At 45.5% G+C, this 22107-nt stretch overlaps 1 protein-coding gene across 4 annotated transcripts in view; it reads right to left on the reverse strand.

Annotated features, from left to right (window-relative positions):
* Window positions 1-22107, reverse strand: part of MTFR1L (mitochondrial fission regulator 1 like) — a 131942-nt gene that overhangs the window by 64112 nt on the left and 45723 nt on the right. For 2 of the 4 annotated variants that reach the window (XM_085647840.1, XM_085647841.1), the window contains exons 2-4: window positions 14287-14445; window positions 7009-7105; window positions 4305-4409 (exon numbers count right to left, since the gene is read on the reverse strand). In XM_085647840.1, coding sequence (XP_085503966.1) covers window positions 4305-4409; window positions 7009-7023 — 120 coding nt within the window. In that variant the 5' untranslated portion in view covers window positions 7024-7105; window positions 14287-14445. The remainder of the gene's footprint in view (window positions 1-4304; window positions 4410-7008; window positions 7106-14286; window positions 14446-22107) is intronic. The other 2 variants (XM_085647843.1, XM_085647844.1) reach the window with 2 other exon arrangements.

Below are 22107 nucleotides of genomic sequence, written 5' to 3' on the forward strand. Positions count from 1 at the left end.
TGCGCCCGCGGAGCCGAGAGGCCCAAGGACTTGGCCGTAGCCCGGGAGTCCTTAAAGCGGTTCAGCGCACTGTCCGCCTTCTCACCAAACAGGCGAGTGCCATCAAAGGGCATGTCCATGAGGGTGTTCTGGACATCCCCGGAAAATGACGTGGACCGCATCCAGGCGTGGCGGCGGAGCGCCACCGTGGTGGAAATCGCCCGACCTAGCGAGTCCGTGGTGTCAAGCCCACATCTTATGGCGTGCCGTGCTGCATCCCTCCCATCGGCCAGAGCCTGGGAAAGACGTGGCCGGACCTCCTCCGGACACAGGGGCAGCACGTCCTCCACCGTATCCCACAGGGAATGGGAATAACGGTCCAAGAGACAGGCGGTATTTAAGGACCGCAGGCCCAAACTAAGGGACGAGAACAGTTTCTTGCCAAACTGCTCGAGTCTCTTGGAATCCCGGTCCGGCGGAGCGGTCGGGAAGGAGGATTGGGAAGTAGAGGCCTGGATAACCAGACTCTCGGGGGTGGGGTGTTGGGACAGGAAGCTGGGGTCGCCCGGAGCAGGGCGGTGGCGCCTGGCAACGTTCCTATCCACAGGAGGAACTGTGGAGGGCTTGGACCAGGTGCCCTGCAGAACGTCAGTGAGGGCCTCGTTAAACGGCAGCAGAGGCTCAGTGGAGCTTGCTGAGGTTTGAAGCACCTCAGTGAGGATGTTGGTCCTCACAGCCACGGCAGGCAACTCGAGCCCAAGGGCCTCAGCCGCCTTGCGCAGCACCACAGAAAATGCTGCACCCTCCTCCGAAGCCACGGTCGGAGGAGAAGTGAATCCAGCGTCTGGCGAGGTGTCCAGCCCGCTGGCCTCCCCCAGTTCATCTGCCCAGTCCTGAGAAAGCTGTGACTGAACAGCCAGAGGGTCCTCGAACCCCTCCCAGTCGCCCCCTTCTTCCGATTCCTGATAAACAGGAGGAATGATCGGAACCGGACTGTAGAGATGGTAGGTCTCTAGCGGCGTCGGATGCGGCGTCGGCGGACGCCGTGCCGGCGTCGGGTCCGGATGAGGGCTAAACTGGGGCGTCGGCGTCACAGGCGTCGGCGGCGCCGGTGACGGCGTCGGTGGTTCAGGCGTCGGCGCCGGTGGAGGAGTGACAAGGTCAACCGGCGTCGACTGGGGCCCAGGCATGGGCCCCGCGGGGACCTGCGGCGTCGAGACCGGAGTCGTCGACGGCGCCGGGGCCGGAGCCGCCGGCACGCGAGGTCGCCCAGTCGAGCCCGCGGGGCCCGAAGGCGCGCCAGCGGGCGTCGACGGCGGGGCCAGGCTCCTCATGGCCGAGAGGAAGGCGCTGATCTCCGCCGGCGCCGCGTCAGCCCCAGGGACCGGAAGGTATGGGGGCGGACGCGGCACCTGCGGCTCCGCCGGAGCCGCGGGGGTGGAACCACTTGGACCCTCGGCCGAGTCGCGCGACCGGCGAGGGGAGTCCGAAGAGCGATGTCGCCTCTTGGACTTCTTTGAGTGCTTGGACTTACCCGACGACTTGGAGCCCGACGATCGATGGTGGCGTCGGCTAGGGCTCCGCGAGCGATCCTTGGACCTCCTCCTGGACCGGGATCGCGCACGACGCGGAGCCGAGTGGCGAAGCTCGAGAAGCTTGCGGGACCGCTCCCGCCTAGCCTTCGAAGTCAGGGCCTGGCAGTCGTTGCACGACTCCGCGTCGTGGTCGAGGCCTAAGCAATAGAGGCACCGGCGGTGGTGATCGGTCACCGACATCAGTCGATGACAGTCTTCACAAGCCTTGAACCCAGGCATCCTACCGGCACCAGATGTCGACAGACAGGGATCAAAAATGATCAAAAAGAGTTAGTCAAAAAAGACTAAAAGGGGTAGCTCTCCCGGATCTGCGCTTACTGGCGCGGAAAAAAGAAGAACTGACGTCAGCGCGCGAGGGCGGCGTCTAAGTACTCCGACGACGTCATCCCGGCGCACGACGCCGACGACGGACGCGGAGCCGCAGACGACGCCTAGCGACGCGCAAGGGGTATTGCTGACGAAAAATCTTCCGGATCCAGTCTGACGCCTGGGGATATTCTAAGGTGAGGAATCTAACTAACGTGTTTCTTTCAGATATTGAGGTATTAGGCCAAGAGTAGTTTGTGGACATCACTACCGGACGCGTACCCTAAGGTCCATCGATTGAAGTATTTTGGATGCTAGCTTTCAAAATAAAAGCAGTTTCAGCCCTTGTACTATATGGCACAGAGTTGATCAATAAACCAGACTAAAAATGCAGTACAGATCCGTGGGGTTCACACAGGAAAACCTTTCCTGATACAGGTCTTAGATCATGCGGTGTATTTATTGCAGAAAGACGTGGGTACTGAAAGGGCAACATTTAAGTGGTCTACAAACAAAGCCACCCATGGAAGTTTTATCTCTGCGCAAGGGGTTAACAGCTGAAAAACCTGTAGTAAGAGTAATAATTTTAGTTATGGCATTAGCCAATACCTTTTTATTTTAGTAAGATTATAATTATATTATACTTACTTGTAGGAGCTTTCAGCCAGCCCTTATCATCCACTGGTCTGTTGGCGTGTCATGTAGCTTTTTCTGTCACCACAGCCTACAACATGGGGCAAAGGGTGAGCCCAATTCAGCCCGTGGCTTACTTCACTCGGAGTAATGGCATTCTGCCATTGCAGAATTCACTCAAATGCAGAACTTAATCTGTCTTTTTTTGAGGGAGTGAGGGATGGGGGAAATGGGGAATCACTTTTGTTTTCCAAACTTAAAAAAAAAAAACTTTGGAAGGGCCCAGCAGCTCCTCAGACACTGCTACTAGGCCCTCATCTGAAGTTTGCCTCATTCTGCGTGGTCACTACAAGCAGAGCCCATCTATGATGCCATTTTAAAACCAAAGCTGCCATAAATGGGCTGCCATTTTTGAGCTGTATTTATAAGCACTCAAAAATGGCTGCCCTGCACATGCACATGCACATAAGGGTAGTCCCATCTGAATGGTCTTTAAATCCATTTATAAAGGGCCAGCCATGCAGGCACATGTAAGCATATGAGTAGGTGCCAGTCTTCAATGGATTAGTTTTTTGTTTTTTTTTAATACAAAAAAAATTCCAAAACAGCCACCCGTTCATGTGTGCACACATAAGGGTGGTCATTTTCAATGGTTTTTCAAACAAGGGTTTTCAAAAAACCTTTCCAAAGAAAACAAACATTGCCAACACATAAGCTTTGCATCCAACTCCAGAACTACTTTCTTTACCAATGCTTTGAAAATACTGTATTTACATTTTTTTTCTAAAGTAAAGAGTAGGGACATTAGCACATTGTTTAACAGTTCAGTAGACACCACCTACGAAGTTCAAACTTTATAAAAAATACAATTAGGATAAAATGGAAGGTAGAGGGACATAGACGGGAGGTAAGAAAAACAATAAACCATCCCCATTTAATAATATTACTCATTAGAGGTGAATCAAACTCCATCGATCTTGAAGTAAAAAAAGATTTCAATGGAAAATTGTGCCACAGGCTTGAATAAAACACTATCATTCGCATTACTGGCCAGCAGAGGCGAGTGAATCAGTTAAATCCATTAAAGGCAGAGATTGTTTTAGTGAAAACATCCGATTGAAGTAAACCAACAGGGAAAAGAGAAACATCCTGAAAAGATCTACAATTTAAATTAATATTCTGGAAAAGGCTTGGCCTGTTACCAAGAAGTCCTCAACATAAAAGGCTCAGCAAAAGAGTAGATGTAATCACCGGAAAACGTCACTATGACAAACAGGAATGGCGAGTAGAGACTTAAAAGTACATGGGGGGTTTAGAAAATATATTTTATTTCATCCGCTAGCTTATTTTGACGACTTAAAAGCACCTAAAACATTAATTTACCTTTAACCATGGAATCCCCTTCCGAGGAGGGCAGGCTGTGAGCCTGCATACGATATTGAAAAGGGGAGAATGGGACTTTATCATTCCTAATGTGAACACTGCACTCGTATTATCTTGAGCTATGCAATGCTTTAATAGACAGAATATTGATTTGAATGCTGATATTCTTTCTCCTCGAGGTTCTCTTAATGACCTATTGGGATGAGTGGAGCACCAAGGACAAAACACATGTGCTTAGTCTTTCTCAAAAGAAAGTTAGAAATGCATCACAAACATTTACGTTAAGATCAGTCAAAACATCAGCTATCCACTAATATAGTTGCACCTCTAATTGTTAACAAATTGACACCAATGCATCCTAATAAGTGTTTTACAAACACGCACATCAAACGTACACTTAGTATTTACCTCAAAAGATGCTCTGGAACAAGGTTTTAAGGGAAGACGTGACCCAATCCTTCTAACGACACTGCGTGCTGCCCCGTGGGGTTTGTTCTGCCATAATGGAAGAGTCTGGAAGAGAAGTAAATAAAAACAAGCGCATATTTAGTACAGAATAATTAACGAACCAGCGAGTCCATAAATTATATTTAAGGTTGCACACAAAAACACTAAACTACATTATATGAAGAGCTCCATAACAGGCAGAGGAAGAAGAACAGATCTTTTCATCTTTGAAGAGGAATGAGGATTATGTTTAAGCCACTGAAGCTTTCCTTTTGGTATAAAGAGTTGTGGCTCTGCCTCTCATCAATTTATCTCACCTTGAGATATATTTTTGTTTTATGTCTAACCTTGCACAAAGATCACTTCATGTGTTCTTTAAACTACTGTGGAAATCTGCCTTCGGTCCCCCGAGCCTGCACCTTGCACTGAATACACCCTTCAATTCACTTTCCAGGGATTGCTAATTGCAAACAACGTCTTATCTCCAATACCATCACTGGTGATTTAGATTCCCACTAGAAAAAAGGATAGCTGGAAAATCTACCCAATCTCAATATTTTTATGAAAATGCAGCCTAAACAATCATCACCATTTCTAAAACGAGATCAATCGATCCATTAGACACTGGAGAATGGACAACCGCAAGCCAAACATTCTGCCCTTGCAATAGCTGAAGAAGCCTTTTCTACACATTCCTTGAAACAATGTTCTCCTGAGGAGCTGCAGGATTGAGGGTGGCGTGTAGACAGCATATCAAGGCTGGACAAAATGGCTGCAGGAGTAAAGGCTGTACATAGAATATAATGTGGCTGCAAGGGGCAGGCAGGTAGGAGCATGGCAAAGGCATGTACAGGCTTGGTGCTTACCATATTCCAATTATCAATGTTCAAAACATACATTTCCCTTATAGCACAATTTAAACAAAGACACTGGCACTAAGAAGAGTCTTTTAAACTCACATTAGATTGTTTTATATAGTGTCCATGTCATCATCTGGTGACTACGCAGCACTGACAAAGTCTAACCAAGACCACTTAATAGAAAATGTTCAAGGAGGTACCCTTGGAGGGTAAGATTGTTTTATATAGTGTCCATGTCATCATCTGGTGACTACGCAGCACTGACAAAGTCTAACCAAGACCACTTAATAGAAAATGTTCAAGGAGGTACCCTTGGAGGGTAAGACATGTGGATTCAATACATTTTTATTTTAGACTGCTTTAAGCAATGGCACTTTCCATTAAAACTATATTTGACTAAAGATTTTACCTTTTTATTTAGGGACTGCTATAGGTGAAGGAGCAATAACCTTTCCCAAAAAGATAAACTAAATATTCCAAACATCTATATAGAGTGGATGCTTCATAAAGCAGTCTGTAGCCATTTTTGCTTCTACCAAAATTGTTTGGACATTACAAACTCTCCAATAAGCTGTTGGACCATATCAGTGGTGGCTGCCATCAAGCAGTACACGTGGGGCAGCGAATAGAAAAATAAATTAAAACTTACCTATTGCCGGCCGCCGTCTTGCATCAGTCCTCTTCTGTACCTGCCAGAAGCACACTCAGGCTCCCCTAAGCCAATCACAATGCTGTTGTCACCTTGTCAGCTGCGTAATGATTGGTCTGAGCGCCATGGTTCGGCGCTCAGATGGGGACTCCGAGCCTGTTCTATAGACTGGCAGGAGAACATGCACAGTGAGCATGACTGTTTGGCCAGCCCAAGACAACCAAGCCAAACAGTGGTGCACTTAAGTGCCCCAACCACTCCTCCCCTGCTGGCTGTGATGACAGCCCCACCCGTAAACCTGCCTGACAATGAAAAAATAAAACAATAATAGTGTTATCATTGTATTTTTCCTTTTTCCACTGATCAAAGAGCAGTGAGGCGGCGCTCCTCCGCCTTAGCTGACGAGCCGCCGCTGGACCATATTAAATTTACAAATTGTATTTCAATTAAAAAGTCGAGTCGGCAAAACGTATTCCAAATTCCACCTTTCCAAACAAGTTCTGCTTTTTGTTGCTAACGCAGATACAAAGATAATTACTTCTGAAAAGGCTAAGCAACAGTATTAAGTTCAATGATAATTCAACAGTGGCTTGAACCTCCAAAGTACAAAACCAGGTATTTATCTGTACGAATGGTTTGCAGGTTGAAGCTCTTCCAGAGCCACATGTTGGGTTCTGTACCATCACTTTAGGACTGGGACCGTAAGTATTAATTTAAAAACCTTTTCCATGGTGGATGTCGACCTAGGTGGAGTCCGTACAACCCATGGTAACTTGGACTGCAATTTTTTTTTAGCGCCTCCTTTACTTTCTATCTGGCATTAGGAGGCCTCATTGGTTTAGTATTAAGGTTTTCTTTCTTCAGCTTTACTTATTTAGATGTTGGTGTCACAAGTGAGAGCACGAGTATACAAAGATGCTAATGACAGTATGCAAACAAGTAGGAGTCTCAAAAATACTGAAGTCATTTTTGACCAAATGTCATTACATTTAGAAGATCATAAACAGTTGTGAACACTATTTACCCGGCTTCATAAAGGACATTCAAAAATACCCACATAAAAAGTGTGAATATAGTGGCAATAGATATCTATCAACAATGACCATGACAATTTGAGTGATAATTAAATGCTCAGGCTTTTTTTCCTCATACTTACTGAATCTGTTTCCATATCTGTCGTCACAAACGTTCACGGCAAACAACGTGTTCGATGAAAAAGACAATCTTCAGACTAAACATCCATGGAAATGTTTCTATAAAGAGACAGAATCAAGTAAAGAGTGAAAACCTTCCAAGTGGAATATAGTGCGTGCACATACAAAATCAATAACTAATATGTAGTACACAGTCAATTTAAACAAGCATTGGCATAGCCAATAGGTCTCGCTTTTGGGACCTTTTAAGTGTTTAGCCATGCAACAGTTGGTGTTGTTGCACTAAGGATATTGTGCTGCACTTATAAGGTCCCAAAAGCACGACCTATTGCCTATGCCAATGCTTGTTCTGGAAAGGAATGTTCTCCAGAGAACCCCAGTGACAGAGTCTCTGAAGCTGCAGATAACATTTTAAGATTAGCAAGAAAAATAAATGTTTACTCCAGCAATGGCTGGCACACTGGGTGACCGAACAATCCTAGGCATTGAAGGTCAGGAACGCTGCAAAGGCCGAGTGCGCCTTCAATTAAGGGAAAGATGGCTTCTTTATCACCCAGACTGATGTTATCGCCAGAGCAAGCACGGCACTGACTGCAGCTTCCCCAGTGACACTGGGCAGAAACATGACCCTCGCTCTGCCCCCGTAGGAATTTTGCTTATTGATATAACAGAGTTGATATATGGTGTTACCCCAAAATTAGTGAGCATTCACGGGAAATTAGTATGAATTCAGCTTGTTTTTTGTGCTAGTTTAGAAGTAAATCACTAATTAGTTGTGAGCACGTGTAAAGCCAGAGAACTTCATTGACCTAGAATTCATAGGGAGAATAATGGGGTAGGAGGCAAGGTTTTGGAGCCCAAGTGGTCCTGCAGTCATTGAGTTTATGTGGGGGCAACATGAAAACACCTCAAACACTAGGCTGAGCTAGCACTCAGTAAATCGGCAATATGCATTTTCCCTGATAAAATGGCTTACTTTAGTCTTGTTGAATACACATTTTTATTTCAGTGCCAAATATAAAGTGAAGCAGCTTAATTGCCATAGCATCAACACTGTGCTGTCTATCTCTGCGCTGGCACCATTACGTACTGAGAATAACATAAAACGAAATATATGCACTCGCAGCCCCATAGCTCCTAGAGACAGGAGGCTCTTGCCGTACAAAGACACTTAGGAGCCCATATATTCCTTTTTTTTTTTTTTTTAAAACAATTTGTATATTAGTTTCGATCACAGCCATACATATATGATTGGACGACATATTCAAGATGTTCAGCATGGTAAGGAAGCAGCCATTAGTTCTCAATGCATATTATACCCTCCCCTCACATCCTACTTGCTTATTCATCTCCATTTCGACAGTAGGCGATACACAGAGATTCCCTCGATATGCACTTCTTATCCCATTTCTTGGGGCACCCCCGAGCCTTAAAAATCTCGGTCTCTGGTAGCATGCATCTATCCATTTCGTTAGTCCACACGGTGACGAGTGGTGGGTTTACTCCCCCCCCAGCCTCTGGCCAGTTCTCGCTTCACCAACGTATACCTCAGTGTTGTGAAGTGCTGTTCAGTTTCCGTGAGGTCAGTTGCCTCCAATATGTTCAACAGTCCCAGTTGTGGTTTCAGTACTATGTCTTTCCCCAGGGAGGTTTGCATGTGCTCTGAAGCCCCTTCCCAAAGTGCACGTATCCTTGGGCAACTCCACAGAGTATGATAAAAGGTGGCCTGTTGTCCACACCCCTTCATACACAAGTCATCAGGTCTAGCTCCTATTCTCGCCAGAACTTTCCCTGTGATGTATGATCGGTGCAATATCCGAAGCTGAATCAGCCTGAATCTTTGTGTGATGGCCGATTCTCGAGGGGACATGAGAGCCGTTTGCCAGTCCTCATCATCTATGGGACCCAAGTCATCCTGCCACCGCTCCCTAAGCTTCGGAAATGTGTCTGGTAAGTTATTGCTCAACTTTTTGTAAGTTAGGGAAATTGCCTTTGAATTAAGAGGCCCATCTAATAGACGGTCCTCTAGTGGCGACGTTTCTGGTATCTCTCTAAAAGACGGGAACGCCTCCTTCAGCACATGTCTTATCTGCAAATATCTATGCACTTCTCCTTGCGCCATATGGTAGCGCCTCCGGAGGTCCTCGAAAGTAAGTCGTGCACCCTTCTGAACCAGGTCTTTCACCGCCGAAATCCCAATAAGGTCCCACTTATCGAACCCAGGCTGATAGCACAGCATGCCGAGCTTCTGGGAGAACAACGGTGTGGCCCGCGAGAGGACTCCAGCCCACCCCAACCAGGAATTGACTAAGTGCCAGATCTCTAGTGTATTTTGAGTAGGTCCGAAGAACCTCCCCCTCTTTTTCCTATCGGCAGTGTATAGAGCCCCCAGATATCCGGACCGATCAGTTTGATAGCGGTCAAGAACGTACGCTGGGTCGTCAGGGGGGTGATACATCCAGTGGTTGACAGCTACCAGTTGCGCAGCCCAGTAGTAACGCTGTAGGAGCCCATATATTCCTAACAATGAAGGACACTGCGTGGTAGAGGCTGAAAAATCGAATTTACATGCACCAAAAAATATTTATTTACTTAGGTGAACTTCAGTAACACGGAGGGGTCCAGCATGAGCGGGCGGATTCAAAAGAAAAGAGATGAAACAGACAGATTTCTAATGCGCCTAGTTCCCTTCATAATCAGCTTATGTTGTGGTGGGAAGAAGGCACCTGTCAGCTGAGATCATGCAAAGCTGCCACCAGTGTGTGAACAGAGCACGTGCGGGCACGAGAGTGAAAGGGTGGGGGCGAAGCTGGGGTCACAAAGACGTGAGGATGGAGAAGGGCGGAAGAGGCGGTATTAAAGTGTTTCTAGATCAGCACTGGGAATGAGGAAGAAGGGCGGGGCTATGAGGATAGCAAAGCAGCACATGGACAGGAAGAGGCGCGAGAAGATGGACTGGGCGGGTGTAGAGCAGCTCGCGGGCAGGAGAAGGGGAAACAGAGGGGATTGAAGGAGGCAGGGTTATAGCAGTAGACAGACCACGGAGAAGAGTGGGGCGGGCACTCTGAAGTACCCCTTACACACTGACAATCCCTCATCGCGATCGCGATCACTCTAAAAGCGAAAGTGATCACGATCGCAATGACGCACGCTACTGATGCGCGCGCAGCAGCGGGGGAGGGGTATGGTGCTGAAGGCTGGCGCAGGAGATGGCTGGGCGAGAAGGGAAGGGGGAATGCGGGGAGCAGCTGTGTGCATGCAAGCCATCGTGCACTGTAAGCTTGTCGCCAGCACAAAAAGGTGGGTAGCACTTTCTAAACCCACCTACTAAATGTCTCGCCAGACCAGCGCATGCGCTGGGTCAGGCGAGACCTACAAAATGACTACCACAGAAAATGTTCAAACTGTGGTGGAGTGCTACAATACAACATAAAAACCATACCGACTAACTGTTGCTCTAAATTGGGTTTAGGTGGTTACTATAGCACATAATCAAGGGGTCACCAGGAATCCCACAACCCATCATCCTAATTTCCATTCTTCCTCCATGGTAATAGGAATGGAGATTCGTCCTATGCTTTGGCATAATACACTGCGCGTACACATTCAGGGATACAAAGTAGATATGTAAATGGTTTGACACTAGCAAAAGAAACAACTTTTCATTTAGCTTTTTGCTATACTTTATTCTAACTTTGCATAAGGTGTAAGGAGCAAACCGTACTAGATCCCAAATACCCAACAAATCTCCTAAAACTAAACACAAACACCTCGAAATCTACCCTACTCCCTACACATGACATGCACATCCTGCACACAGCATACAAATCATTTGTTGTGTATCTAAGACCCGGAACAGGTAGGCCTATCCCAGTGGCACTGTCCACATACTGCCAAAGCCCACAGTGCTTACACAGCTCATCCACATATACTCTTTATTGGCTCCTACCTTAGCTCTAGAAGTCAAACTGGCGGAAATGAAAACTGAAATACAGTGGGTTTGCTCTGAAAGTGCAGGGGAGGGAGGAATCCTGCAACACTGGCAGTATCAAGAGTGATATCAGCAAGCAGGAACGTTTCCAAGTGCCTCCAGCTGGTTTCTAGCGAGTGTTAATTTGTTCTCCTAATGGTCATACAAAACAATCAGAAAAACAAGATTCTGGAGTTTTGGTTTACTTGGGACTCCCAGAGCCCCTAAGGGGGGTCTAGAGTTTCAACCCTAAAACTACATGCATCTATTCAGCTGTCCCCATATTAAAGTCATTTTAACCAGGCACAAGCCTTGCACTGCTTTAAGAAATAAAGGAACCTCAGAGGCATAGATATGCAAACAGCTAAAATGGCTGCATAGGGAGGAGTTCAGGACAAAAGCAAAGCATTCTCCTTTCCAGTGCGGTTCAAAACTATATCAATGACACTGAAGAGATTGGGGTGTGGGCTGGTGGGCTGGTGGGCTATGGGTTGGGGTTAGAGGGGGCAGGGGCACTGATGATGGAGGGAGGAACGGGCGTAAGTTACCCCACTCAGCTCTGTGGATCTATGATCTCAGCACGCCTCTAAAGTGGCGTGCTCCACAGGCACCTCTGCGGATTGGAGTATCGGGCCAGGTCCGGTGATACATGACCTGGTAGGTCTTGCCGAGTATTCCACATCTTAGATTTACTGCCTTATTCAGAAGATACTAACTCGTCTCGTATTCAGCAGCATAAAGCTTGGCAAGGGAAACCCTCTGACGCGATAGACAAGGAACGTTCATAGTTTTGCCTGATATTGTCATGTTTGATATAAGTATAACCACGTTCTTTAAGTACATCTAAGTTCAGTTTAAAATAATACAAAGAAAAAAAACACGGGCGCGTCAAAGCACTGACAGCAGTAAGTGTTTCAGCACAGTGTGGGGTCAGTATAGAAACATGTGTTTGTACAATCTGGAACGTATATCTGAGGAAAATTATGTGCAGCTGGGGCGGTGTTGCTCTGCCATGGCTATGATGCTATCCTCTTTTGTTCTGGGTATTGAGAGGTGCAATTAACATATTCTATAAGTGGCACATCAATTTGCCAGCTATATGTCTAAGTTTTCCGTCGGATAACTACAGCAGTTTTGAGAAGCTTTAGAACTGTAGCTATGCCAATAAACTGGTCCGACTTACATGGCGGTGCAGAATGCCTATGGCAACCCTTAAAAAAAAAAAAAAAAAAAAAAAAAACCTCCACAGATTTTAATCAGCCAACAAATGAATTAGAAAGAATTAGGGTTGTCTACAAGTTCCTGCTGAAAACATTCTAGGGTGTTTAAGCAACTTCATTGTTATAAGTATAAGTATAAAAAAGGCTTATAAAGCGCTCGAATACCATATGGTGTCTTGGCGCTGTGGTGTGTGTGACTTGCAGGAGAATAAATTACAGCTGGACCTGGAATAGGTGACGCTTGAGCAATTTTCTGAAGAGGGCATAGCTAGGTTGGAGTCGCAACTCGACAGGCAGTTGGTTCCATAATCTGGCTGCACAGATGGCGAAGGATCGCCCACCCCATCTGGCAAGATTGAATCTGGAAATACACAGAAGTCCAAGATTAGCCGATCGCAGAGCGCGGGGCGGAGTGTAGGGTATCAACCTGTCAGTCCCATCATTCGCGCCCCCGCCAAAACGAGCCCGATGCACCAAACAGAGTGCTTTGAACTCGATTCTTTGTTGAACCGGGAGCCAGTGGAGGGAGTACCTTCCCACGGAGGTGGAGCAGCCCCTGGGTAAGTTAAGGATAACCCGAACTGCGGCGTTCTGCAAGGATTGGAGCCTTCTGACCTGAAAATTGTCGGTGCTCAAAAACAGGGCGTTGCAGTAGTCCAGTCTGGACATGAAAAGAGCAGCCATCTGGCACAAGATAAAACTAGTCACAACTACGGAGCTGGAGTTTCATTTCCGGTAAACAATTGTGTTGTTCACCTGCATTTAAAAAACAGCCAAAAACACATCAAGTTATGGCTCTTTCAATCGCCACAGAAAAAAAGTTACTATAAACTAACGGCTAAAGTTTACATTTTTATTTCTAACAAAAAAAAACACGTTTCCTCCATTTTGATGTTTTTGAGAGTATTTTAACCTTGCCAGGTTACGCCTAATAATTGATTTGTGTGAGGCTCCTTCACAAACAATCAGCATTCAGCACTACAAAAGTGCAATAAAAAAAAATAAAAAAAATCGGTTGTCCCCAACATCGGGACGGAAAATGCACCAACAACGCATTGATACAGATTTACGATTTTTGGGATTGCACAAAGACGTCCAGAAGTTGTACAGTTGCCGATTTTTGGAGTGCTTCTTGAAAACTCAAATGAGTTTCGCCTGCTCATGTGAAAAATACAAAAATAAATATTTTCAGATAATAACATATGCGGTACTAGAGAGGTGCACTAGCCTTCTCTCCAAAGGGAAATATATTTTTTTCACCAACGGGGAAGTCCCTTCCACTTCAACCCTCACCAATTTCAGGGGTGTTGCCTTCGCAACCTTTATCGGAAGGTTTCCATCCTTCTGAAGGAGTCAGAAAATAATTTTCACTTTCAGAGCATTTCGCTCTAGAACAGCCATTTCACACTCTGAGGAGAAAATGAGGGTAAGTAAATCCTTTCATGCGTGCAAAATCAAAAATTACCTGAGCTGGCCAAGTTGTTTGGCACTAAAAAAGGCTTTTTACTCATACACACCGCTTTTTCTTTTTAATTGATCACTCAAATAGCTTTGAGAATATGGACCTCATTTTTCCTTTAGAAACACAGTGGGGAAATAAATCCCTACTGGAGAGCCACAATTCCAAGGACCATCCAAGACATTTGGTATTAAAATGAATCAATTTCGTCTTGCACCTGAAAGACCTTCTAGAAGAGTAGTACTATATTTCACCTGTTTATCACACATGCTGTTCTACAATTCCCCAAGCTCACCCATCTACCATGCTAAACATGCTTTTCACAATGCTGTTATTTACTCCAATTAGATCACAGCAGTGAGAAATAACGCTTATTTTTCACTTCTGGTGCCTCATAATGTAGCTCCTAGAGCTGGAGTCTGTCTCTTTGGTTAAACACCACAATTCGAAAAGCATGCCGACAATAGTGGGTGGGCTTAGAACCCATATCCTACACAAAGTGTACACTGAGATACCAATTCTTGGCAGTTTCTACAATAGACCATATTAAAATATATCACAGAATCTTAGTTTCTCGCCCCCACCCCCTTTAACAAATTATCACAAAAAGGAAACGTTGGGTGAGGCATACCGTGCACTGAATAATCTCGGTCCGGTCTCTAGGAAGCATCCATGTTCTTCTGATGAAAGAAAAGGGGCATCTGCTTGTCAGCTCTCGGCTGATGAAAGAACAGTTCGCACATTAGAAACTGCACAGCAGTGATTTGAAGGCTTAATTGAGTAAGCGGCTCTGTGGGTGGAAATAGCAAAAATAGAAATGCTGAGAGTTCTTCCTTATGAAGCAGGCTACCAGTTGGTGCAGCAAACACAGGTAGACGTGAGGTTACAAGTATCTGTCCCACCAGGTGAAAGCGTATAACTTGTTTAGTCTCTACTGGCTTGCCTAAGTTACTGGTCGAACCAAGGGAGAGGGAAGACTCCACGCACCAAACAAAAACACACACCCGATAACCACGTGCATCTATCCTTGCACCACAAATACATCCAGCGTGCCCACCAAAAAAAAAAAAAAAATGACAGTGATGGTTCATAAAAATACAATTATATACCAAAACTAATTAGAACAAGCATTGACATAACCAATAGGCCTCACTTTTGTGGTAAGTTACCATCACCCCACCCTACCACTCACCCCTGTATTATGAACAAATAGAAGCTTGATGCTAACCAGCTGAGTTAGGACTATTATTGGTATAGACTTCAAATCAACTTAGAAGCTATAATGAAGCAAATGATAGAGCTCGTAAGCGCTTCCACTTCCTGGCAGACACATCAAACCAACTAATGGGGCAGATCAGTGATTTGCCCCAGATCTCACAATGTGGTAATATGAGCACTATGTTAGCTTCCGATTCAGTAGCTAGTTACCCGTTTAACTGGGTTGTCACTGATCCTCTGCACAATGTTCCTCAAAACAACTACTATTAATGTCTGTCAGGAAGCGTATTTGGTTGACTTTAGTAAGGGATGATGTGTCACCCAAAACTCATTTTACTGGCCCTGGCAGGTTGAACAACTGAACTTGTCCTGAAAGATCCGAATCGTTTTCAAGCAGATTACATGGGGGGTGGAGAAATCGCCTGCAGGCTCTCGGCAGTGGCACTAAACCCACCAGGCTATCCCAGCACCACAAACTTCCCATCAGTTCTAAACTTCACTTTTTTTGCATTGGATTCCTACCTCGCTGGTTTTACTATCCTTTTTAGGTCGAGGAGCGTCCGGTCTGCCGAAGGCAGAACCGGAAGTCGGAGATTTAATGTTTTGGAGAAGAGGGGCTTGAACCCGCCCCTCTTCTCCATTGGCTGGCCTCTTGAATGCTGGCCAGCCATTGGAGAAGAGGCTTTGTCACTCCGAACAGGCCCCGTTCTTTTCGGATTCGGGGGCGTGTTTTTTCGTTACTTTTCTAATTATCTCCTCCAGCCAATGGCAAGAGTAGAGAAAAAGAAAAACACGCCCCCGAATCCGAAAACGCCACTGCGTTTCTCCGAGGCATTTCTGCTTCACCTCGGAGAAAGGCGGTGGTGTTCCTGGCGTCCTCTCCCCCTGCTGTTGGCTGCTGCTCTGGTAAGGCAGCATTCGTTGTCTAAAAATAGATACGGACCCATGCACTTGTTTCTTCCCATCTTGTCGTGCTCCACGCTCCTCCTTTTAACCACGCAGTTCTTTATGCGCTTTTACCTGCTACTGCGTCGTTTCTCCTTAGGATAAGAGGTGAGCAGGCAGGTCATCGCTGCCTAGACTCTGGCCTATTTAGACACACGTCAGGTATGTGACATTTACCCCTGCAATCTCCGCTTTTTTTCTGCCCCACTGCTGCTTGTAAACCGGGCACAAGAACAGAAACGTGTCTTCGTTAAGAAATCGTCCCGAGAAGCCATTTTAATTGGCACCAGCTGCTGTGCGTTCCTGCCGGAGCACGCCATATTTTTCATAATAAGATGCAGGCGGCTGCATCTTCACCTGCGTGCCCTCGCAGCATCTGTCGCCTTTTATTTTTGCTCCGTTCCGGGCTAGTATGCGAAGACCGCCGCTGAAATGTGCCCGTCTGGCTCTGCGGCTAGAAAAGAACATGGCGGCACGCCGGGCGCTGGAATGGGCCTGCTATGCGCTTGCCAATGTCCGGGTCTCACGTGCCTGGGGCGAGCTAAAACCCCTTGTGATGGACACCTCGAGACACTAGGTTAAGCGATGCTTTGGGGGCCACTGACACCCCTTGAGATGCCCCAGCCCTGGGCTGGACCCTGGGATTGGTGAAACCTAGGAGATAAAAATACACGTCTTTGGCTTGGAAACTAGCCGAGGAATAGGGTGCCCTGCTCTGGGTACTTGAAATACCTTCAGCAGGCTGTGGAAATGCAGCAAACAAGCCCTGAAAGCAGACACCTTGCTATATTTTCACCTCGGGTGATCAACAAGTGCACCCTGCTAAGAATATGGCATCCCTGATTAGCAAAAACTGTTCAGGATTTGGCAACTGGGAACGTTGTGAGGTTGGGAGCGGACTGACTGGAGCTTTTAGGGCTGCTTCTCTGTTTGTCTGAGAAGTCCCCATGCAGAGAAGAAAGGAGAAACAAGCATTTACAATGCAATGGTCTCGGCATTGGTAAAGTTAGAGCTATTGGCATTGCTCATGACATTATTTTTGTTTATGTTTTTGTTTTTAAAACATTTAAAGAAACGGCATTGTCATGAGCAATGCCAATAGCTCTAACTTTACCAATGCCGAGACCGTTGCATTGTAAATGCTTGTTCATCTCTTTGTTGATGTACAAAAATAAAAATAAAAGCATGTTTTCTAAGAATTCTTACAACACTCCCGAAAAGAAAGACATTAATTCTGAAACTGGCAGGGGGTAACATCCAGTGTTCCAAGGCATGGAAACAGCACAACTTAGTATTACCATTGGCCACAACAAAACAAAGCCCCCGTTTGCAAGGGAAAATGAGGAATAATATCAGACAACGCAGAGTAAAACGCTGCCCAGCCGCAAAGTGCTTCAGTGCCTCGCAAAGCATGGTAAGCGCTATATTAATGTTCATAGCATGCAATGAAAGTTTGTCCCCTTCACCTGGGTATACTTCACACCCATATCACCCAGAACACCGCTTACAGCCAAACGTCACGGACATACTGTTCAAGTCACCACCGGCATGACTCGCTGGTGGGGGGCGGTGGGTTGAGAGGGGAGGGGGTTAATTTCATAAAAATGTTTAAAAAATAAAAATAAAATAAATAAATAAATAAATAAATTTAAAAAAAACTTACCTTCGCCTACGGTCCCACATCGCGTCTCCTGCTCTCTCTCTGCTCAGAGAAAGCAGAAGGCGGCAGCCTCCCTCTCCTCCTCTAAGCCAATCACAACGCTGCAATGGCAGCGTTGTGATTGGCTAGGATGCAATCCGTACAGGCGTCTATGGGGAGGACCATTTTCTCCATGCAGGCTACATGCAGCCTACATGGAGAAAACAGGAGTGCGCTCATGACTGGTTTGGGCGGCCCTGGGGCCAATCAAACAGTCAGCACCCATAACATTGGGCTATCCACTCCTCCCCGACCCGACCACCCTCCCCCAACCAAACCCTTCTTCTGCTTTCTCGCAGTGCGAGAAGCAGAAACATAAAATGGTATTTATACAATTTAATGTTTCTGCTTCTCGCACTGCGAGAAAGCAGTGAGGTGACGCTCCTTCCCACGTGGAGGAGCCACCTCTGCTGCTCAATCACATCTCACTGCAATAGTTTGTGCTAATAACGGAGTCTTCAAATTTCGTCCTTCAACAACCTACTACATTGTGAAACATATTAACGCAATTTAATGGGGGTGGGCAATTTGTTGCATTAGATTTCACATAGGTGAAGGCAGCTTCACAGATTGTGATCGAAAAATTGCTGATTGATTCGGAGAACAGATGTGGCGTAACATCCAGAGCTGCCAACTTTGGAACTGGGGAACTTGGTTGGAGTCTCTGCATCAGCTCTACCTGTGCCTACAAAGAAAAAAAAAAAACAACGCAGAGACCTGCCGATCAGAAGAAAAAGAAAAAAAACAATAGTGCAACCCAAAAAAAATCCGTTTGGAAACAAAACATGGAAAGGAGATCCATAAGTTTATTAGCACTACGACAATCATTGCTGAACTTTCGTCGCGTGAACGCGCAGAGGAAATATCCAACATTTTGAAAACACCAGCAGAAACGAAATAAAATAAATAATGAGCTTAAACAAATCTGCATGCACAAAAGGGCAAGCATACAAGTAATAGGCAAAAAAAGACAGATGGATGGAATGCAGAGCAAAATCAAACATTCACCGCTAATCAAGAGATCTGGTTTAAATCCATCGTTCTTTTGCTCACCCTGCCACCCCAGTTTAGACCCAGCCATATGCAAAGCAGTCTTGACCCTGTGCCTCATGGGAACAGTCCAGCCTGAACTGCCAAACCAGGTCTTCCCTGGACCAGAAACAAGCCTCCTTTGACCGGTTTCCGGGCATCACCCCTCATCAGCCAGTTAAGCTTGAATCCAGTGGCACAGTGAGCCCCGGACCCATGTCTGTGCATACCCCGCGCACTTAGGGAAAGAAAGCAAAAGACACACAGATGATGGATGGAATGCAGATCAAACATTCACCCCCAGTCAAAAGATCTGGGTTAAATCCATTGTTCTATTGCTCACCATGCCACCCCAGTTTAAACCTAGCCATATGCAAATCAGTCTTGACCCTGTGACTCATGGGAACAGTTCAGCCCGAACTGCCAAGCAAGGTCCTCCCATTATTTTATTCCTTTTGCATTTACAAGTAATGGGGGCATGCTTGACACACAAAAAGGTGGAGAACATTTAACCAAAAGTGAGGACAGAGAAGCAACCCTTTGCGAAGGACAAGCAAAGCAACAAATTAAAAGCGATGAGTGGGCTTTAAGCCCACAAACTAGATACAGCATGGCTTGAAGAGACAACGCATGCGCTGCCTAGGAGAGACCAAAAAATAGAGTACATTTTAATAAACAAAATGACACCAAATATACAAAAAACTAAAAAAGGGAACTGGAGATATGAACTTTTAACAGTCCCAAATAGAAATCGGGCCAAAAAGCACAAATTTCCAATGATAGCCAACGGTCATGGTTGACTGGGGCCTACACGCAATTTGACTCTGAAATGAAACACAGGTCGAATACACCAACCAGGTTCGTTCTGATAAAAGATTTCATCTGCTGACATAGTGCTTCTAATTCAAATCTACCACAGGAGTACAATTCTAAAGTCCCCCAGGACCTCATGGGAAAAACTAAGATTCATAGGGCATGAGGCAGAGGCCAACAGCAGAGTCCAGTTGCAACTGGTCAGCTTGGTACTTCCAGGAAAGGGCCTCTAGTAGCTCATTGTATCCCAGTAACCTGAACAGGAGATCAGCTGTATGACCCTTGGAGATCTATTCTTTGTACTGAGTACAAGTGGGAGCAGGTCCAGTCCTGCAGGGTTCCTCTCAGGTCACATACAGCAGGTCCAATCCTGTTCCGATTTTCTACAGCTCCAGGAGGTGCTCTGAAGTTGGTTCCTGGAGGTGCTACATGTGTACCTAGCAATTTGCTAGAGGATGGGAATGACTCCAGGGGATGTCCTAACTAACGGGGTAAAGGTTTGCATGGCCAACAGTACCCACTTTTTGCATTTTCAAGATGAAGAGGATTAAAGTCTTCGGTCACACTAAACTTAGGCTCAGATGGCTAGGGGTGTGTGTGGGGAATATACTATGGTAATCCTAGTGTCCTAAACCGAATACTAAAATCCAGTTTGATGCAGCCAATCTACACACAGTAAACCTAGAGACAGAAGTCTGGTGGGGCAAAAGTAGAGTTCTTCAACAACCATTCAGTGAATCTACAAGGATTGTCTTGGCATACAATGTTCTCCCTTTTTTAAAAGAATGCCCCAAGTGTTATATGTAAACCAAACAGATATGCCAAGCAGGATTTGATACTGTAGTGCCGAAAAGAATGCCCACACCCCCCACCTAGCATTTTGTTTGAAGTTCAGAGGAATGCTCACTGACCATTCAGGTCAGCCTATTGCTTGCTCCTGGGCGGCATTTCACACCTATTCACAACAATTCAATGTCTGGAAGCTGGCAGAGGCTTATGTTAATTAGCATTCTGACAGTTTAGTCAGGTAAAGGGCAACTCACAACAACTCACGTTGACTGAAATATTTATTAAACATCAGATTTAATTATTTTTTAGCTGGCCCCTTCCGGAGAAACAGTATTAATATTTTAAATCGATATTCTGCATTTATACATAGGATAGCTATGTGTGTCAAAGTGAAAATAGCTTTTGGGTGCTAGTCACTGTAAGGCCTGCCTTTTTGGTTATAAGGCCTACATAGGTGTGTCTTATTGATATATTTAAAACAGAGGTTTATACCTGTCAAAAAGATGTATTTGACAGGCTGAATTTCAGTTTTTATCTCCAGCAATGTCAGTAATCTCTTTCTTTCTGGTTTTGTGCAAAATAATTTTATGTTGCCTTATGATTTAGATTAATTCCTTTTATTGATCGTGTTATCAAATCATCATATTGATCCAGCTGTACATCATCCATAATATCACAATCAGCTAGTAGTCCCAAAGGTAAGCAGAGGCCGGGTTAACCCCCAGCACTTGGGTGGAACTTGGAAGTGAGTTGACACGATCAAACTCTCTATTCTCCGACAATCCGAGGAAAGAATGAGAAGCTTTGCAATGTATATTCTTGTTTTAAAAGCACCTGCTGCTGCCGAGTTCCTTCCTGACCTCCAGTAATATTCAGGCATAAATTAAAATGTCAAGATAACTCTGATGATTAATCGTCTTCCTGGCGAGAGACAGGAGTTTTGTCTAGGGGAAGTTGTGACTGCTTGTAAGGTAATACAGATGGTTAATATAAACGTTTACCATGCAGATCAAAAAGTGCATATAATGTAAAGTAGGTCAGTGTGTTACTGCTTCTGTCCGAGAGATCCTTTTGTTACTTGCAGTTTGTAAGTTAAAATCCTATCATAGAACATCAAGCTATTAACTGTCATCAAAGAGCTGCATGCAAACTGCAAGTTATATATTAGAGCTATATGTTTTTTTTGCCCAATCTTTCAATATCCGAATCTTACAAAAAGGTTCATTTGGGTAGAAATCAATTCTTATTAGAGAGAACCCCTAACAATGCTGTTATTTTTTAAATTCTGAATTTGCGCTTTTCTAGACTCAGAACTCTTAAACTATATCGCTTACAATGACAATCATGGATGACATGTGACTCCTATACCTTGTAGTCCTGTCTGATGTAACATTGCCTATATACGGATTTACACACGTAGGATTGTATCTATGCAATGTGTGTATGATGCAAAGTGCTCTGACACCTTACACTGGTATGAGAGGCGCTATAAAACTAAATCAATCTGAGAGACAGTGGTTATGTTATGGGGACTTGAACGGCAGTGTTAAAGGGTGGTACTGAGGGAATGCGTGTGAGGGGTGGTCATGGGGGGGGGGGGGGGCGCCAACAATGTCGCACAGGGCGCCACGCCGCCACCAGTGTTAAAGCCGGCCCTGAGCGAAGTAACCTTTTGCGAAGGGTAGGAATATTGCATAATGTGCAGTGTGGTGGTAGGCAGCGTGATGCCGGTTGCAGCAGGTCACATCACGGCGTGGTAGTAGTACCATGATGTAATATGTATTCAAGAGATGATGTGCAAAAAACTGACAGGAGTAGGTCAGCCATCACCCTCTCAGTGTCCTCCATTAATTTAATTTGAACTTCAAAGCAATCTATATCGCGCGCCGGCTGTCACCTGAGCACTTGATTACACAGGCTGCCCCGTTGACTTTTCATGCCACTGCCTTTCTTCAGTGA

This window comes from Triturus cristatus, chromosome 3_2 (assembly GCF_964204655.1).
Source record: "Triturus cristatus chromosome 3_2, aTriCri1.1, whole genome shotgun sequence".
Taxonomy (NCBI): domain Eukaryota; kingdom Metazoa; phylum Chordata; class Amphibia; order Caudata; family Salamandridae; genus Triturus; species Triturus cristatus.